Source organism: Phoxinus phoxinus (assembly GCF_949152265.1).
Source record: "Phoxinus phoxinus genome assembly, chromosome: 15".
Taxonomy (NCBI): domain Eukaryota; kingdom Metazoa; phylum Chordata; class Actinopteri; order Cypriniformes; family Leuciscidae; genus Phoxinus; species Phoxinus phoxinus.
In genome coordinates this window covers 2,565,291-2,568,293 of record NC_136890.1, presented here as the reverse complement: position 1 = coordinate 2,568,293, position 3,003 = coordinate 2,565,291, and the positions used below count along the sequence as shown (strand labels likewise).

Here is a 3,003-nt window from a genome sequence, read left to right as displayed (position 1 = left end):
GAATCGTTTGACGTCATAACAGGGAGACGTCTCCCCAGCTCGCTGAGCTGTGTTGATAATTGCACGAGTGATAGAGCGAGAGAATTAGTGATTAGGACATTTATTTAGTTATTTAAGTTAGGTAGTTAGTATACGCAGGCGTATTTTTACGATAGTGAATTACTGCGTTTGTGCTGTGTGCAAAAACACCGTTAAAACCGGTCACAGAGTCCACTGTGTTCCGTGCCTGGGTCAACTTTGTTCGGACCAAACGACTTCAGTGCTGCCTCGGTGTCCAAGACTTCGGTCATTTGCAGCGCCCATTTCACTGAGAAGGACTACGCGGTTGGAGATCTCATGAGTTATAAAATGGGATTTAAAACCCGAGTGAGACTGGCAGCTGATGCGGTGCCTACGGTGCTACTGAAGCAGTCGATCGCGCCCGCGCCTCTCTCTCTCTCTCACACACACACACACACACACACACACACCAACATATTCCAGCATTGCAATCTTGACACCGCAGGCTGTTCATTATAGCCACGGAGCTTCAGAGCTAAAGCGGAGCTTCAGATTAGGTGTCCCTAAATAACCCGCGTATAACAGTAAGCCAACGTTAGTTCCGCATGAATTAATTTGCACGCGAGTTTTATTTATTTTCATACCGTGTATTCTCCGTGTATATTCAAGCACCGAACCGTGACGCCCGTACCGTTTCGGTTCAATACGAATACATGTACCGTTCCACCGCTAAGTTATGCCTATACTACCAGACACCTGACCAACTCTCCACTGGTTCTTCTTCACACCAGATATTTATGTTTCTTCGATATGAATTATTTACATTTCTGTTTGGCTCCTCATCTGTCTCCCGCCTGGGAGGCTCAAAATTGTATGACTGTGGGCCATCGTATAGGTTTGAGGGGGATTTTGGATCTCCTCAGACTCAAAATTCTCCATACTTGAATAGAACTTTGTTGGCGCGACTCCCTTGAATGACGTCACAGCTCAGCCCTTGTTTTAAAAATATGATCTTGACAGAAATGGCTATAAATCTTATTGCAGGGCAGTTACAGTAATAATTTTAATGCTAATTACATTTTCACTCGGACATCTAACCCTTATTTAATATATCAAAAAAAAAATTTAACCTGACATACACACTTTAACCTTTTATCATATGTCTCGGAGTATCGCAATAATATCGTATCGTGAGTTTAGTATCGTGATATGTATCGAATCGTGACACAAGGGTATCGTTACACCCCTACTGTAAAGCCATCGTTACTGCAGATACCAGTAAAGGAATGTGAATATTTGATGGTGATTTTTTTATTTTTTCAGGCTCTTTATTTCACATTCTGCATAGTCTGATTATTTAAAGAATTCCCGGGATGATCTTCCATATATCTTCTGTTCTGGAAGCTTCTCGCTGCAGGCAACATTGGGGAAAATGGGTCATCTATTCTAGATCCATATAGATAGTGGGGTATGCATATTTCACAGCCCTGCTGGTGTGGATCTGAATGAGTGGCACACACAGATCTCGTTTGCTTCTCATATTTTATATTGTTTCTGGTTGTGCTTTAATGCTCTGTGTTGCGGAGAATGTTTGGTTGGGATTACACACACACACACACTTACATGGATATTACATTGTACAGTGCAGTGTAATTGTGTTTGACTTTAGATTGAGAATGAGTCCTCTTTCAGATATGAATATATGGTGTTGTCTGTTTAACCAATGTCTTCTCTTTCCGTTTGTTTTACTGACTTTTGAGAATATGAATATTTGGTGGTGTTTTTTCTTTCTTCAGGGCCAGCTCAGCTCTCAGATTGACATTCAAGGTGTGTAAAGAGATGAGGAACCACATGTCTATCCTTCCTAAAACAGGATTTATCCAGGCCAAATCCAGCTTCAGTGCTCAGCTGAAATTTCTGCCCAGGTAGACCTTGATAACACCATTTAATTAGATAAATAATACTATTTTTCCTTGAAAAAAAAATGATTAATGCTTTAAAATATCTTGAATGTAACTCGACACCCTTGCCTCATTTAGTATGCGTGGTTCTATGAATATGCAAATGAGCCCCGCCTCCACTCACTCACTCAGAGATCCACTGGTTGACGATCACACGTTGATCTGATTGGTCAAGGTAGTTTGTGACGTCAGAAACACCAGCGATTTCAAACCGTGTTTTTGAGACTGTCTTTGGTTCACTGCAGTTTTCAGCAGAAAATACTCAGCAATGCTGTCCACTTATGAACTTACACATGGTGTGTGTTAAAGCAGATTAATAACTCCACATAGACACATAAACAACATTAAAAGCTGGATTTTCACCACAGGGCGACTTTAAATCCTTGCTTGATGGGGTGACTTTCATACTGTTGTTTTCTGTTCATTTCTCAATGTTTTTTAAACAAAGTTGGGAATTTACTTCTAAAGATTAAAAAGGACCTAATATGTTTGTGGATGCACACCATCTCCTGTTTTTACCCGCATGTCTGGGGAAGCAAATCCACTCGCCAATGTTCATGTGCCTTTTCTCAAAGTATCAGATGTGATTGGGGCTCCCAAGTTTGACCCCTAGTGTCAGTCATTGACACTCCGTCCAATCAAGAGGTGCTCACTGCAGAGTCACATGACGGCCAGCTCCACCTCTCTGGACGTTTAATGGTGGAGGGATAGAGTAGGGTTGGATGGGTAGGGTTGATTATTCTAACTCCACCCATCTTAGTCATCATGCTACTGTACATCCACTTCTACAATGCTCGCACACAAGAAAATAAAACCTCATTACCTATTTGACATGATCCATTCCCATCCTTGAAAAATGTAACTTGTATCATAAGAGCATCTCGGAAAATAAAACCCTCGAACCATCAAGATAATCTCCCGAGAGAAGCATGTGGACATTTAGGAGGAGCTGAATTTGAATGAGGCTGCTGAGATATTTTTAAACCTGAACTGTAACGCGCTGTGCTGTGTGTGTGTGTGTGTGTGTGTGTGTGTGTGTGTG

General features: G+C 41.6%; 1 protein-coding gene across 5 annotated transcripts in view; it reads left to right on the top strand.

Annotated features, from left to right (window-relative positions):
- The window catches only part of cfap74 (cilia and flagella associated protein 74), a 76,669-nt gene that overhangs the window by 29,651 nt on the left and 44,015 nt on the right, over positions 1-3,003 (top strand). For all 5 annotated transcript variants that reach the window (XM_079638339.1, XM_079638337.1, XM_079638338.1 and 2 more), the window contains one exon: positions 1,797-1,925. In XM_079638339.1, the coding sequence (XP_079494465.1) occupies positions 1,797-1,925 (129 nt within the window). The remainder of the gene's footprint in view (positions 1-1,796; positions 1,926-3,003) is intronic.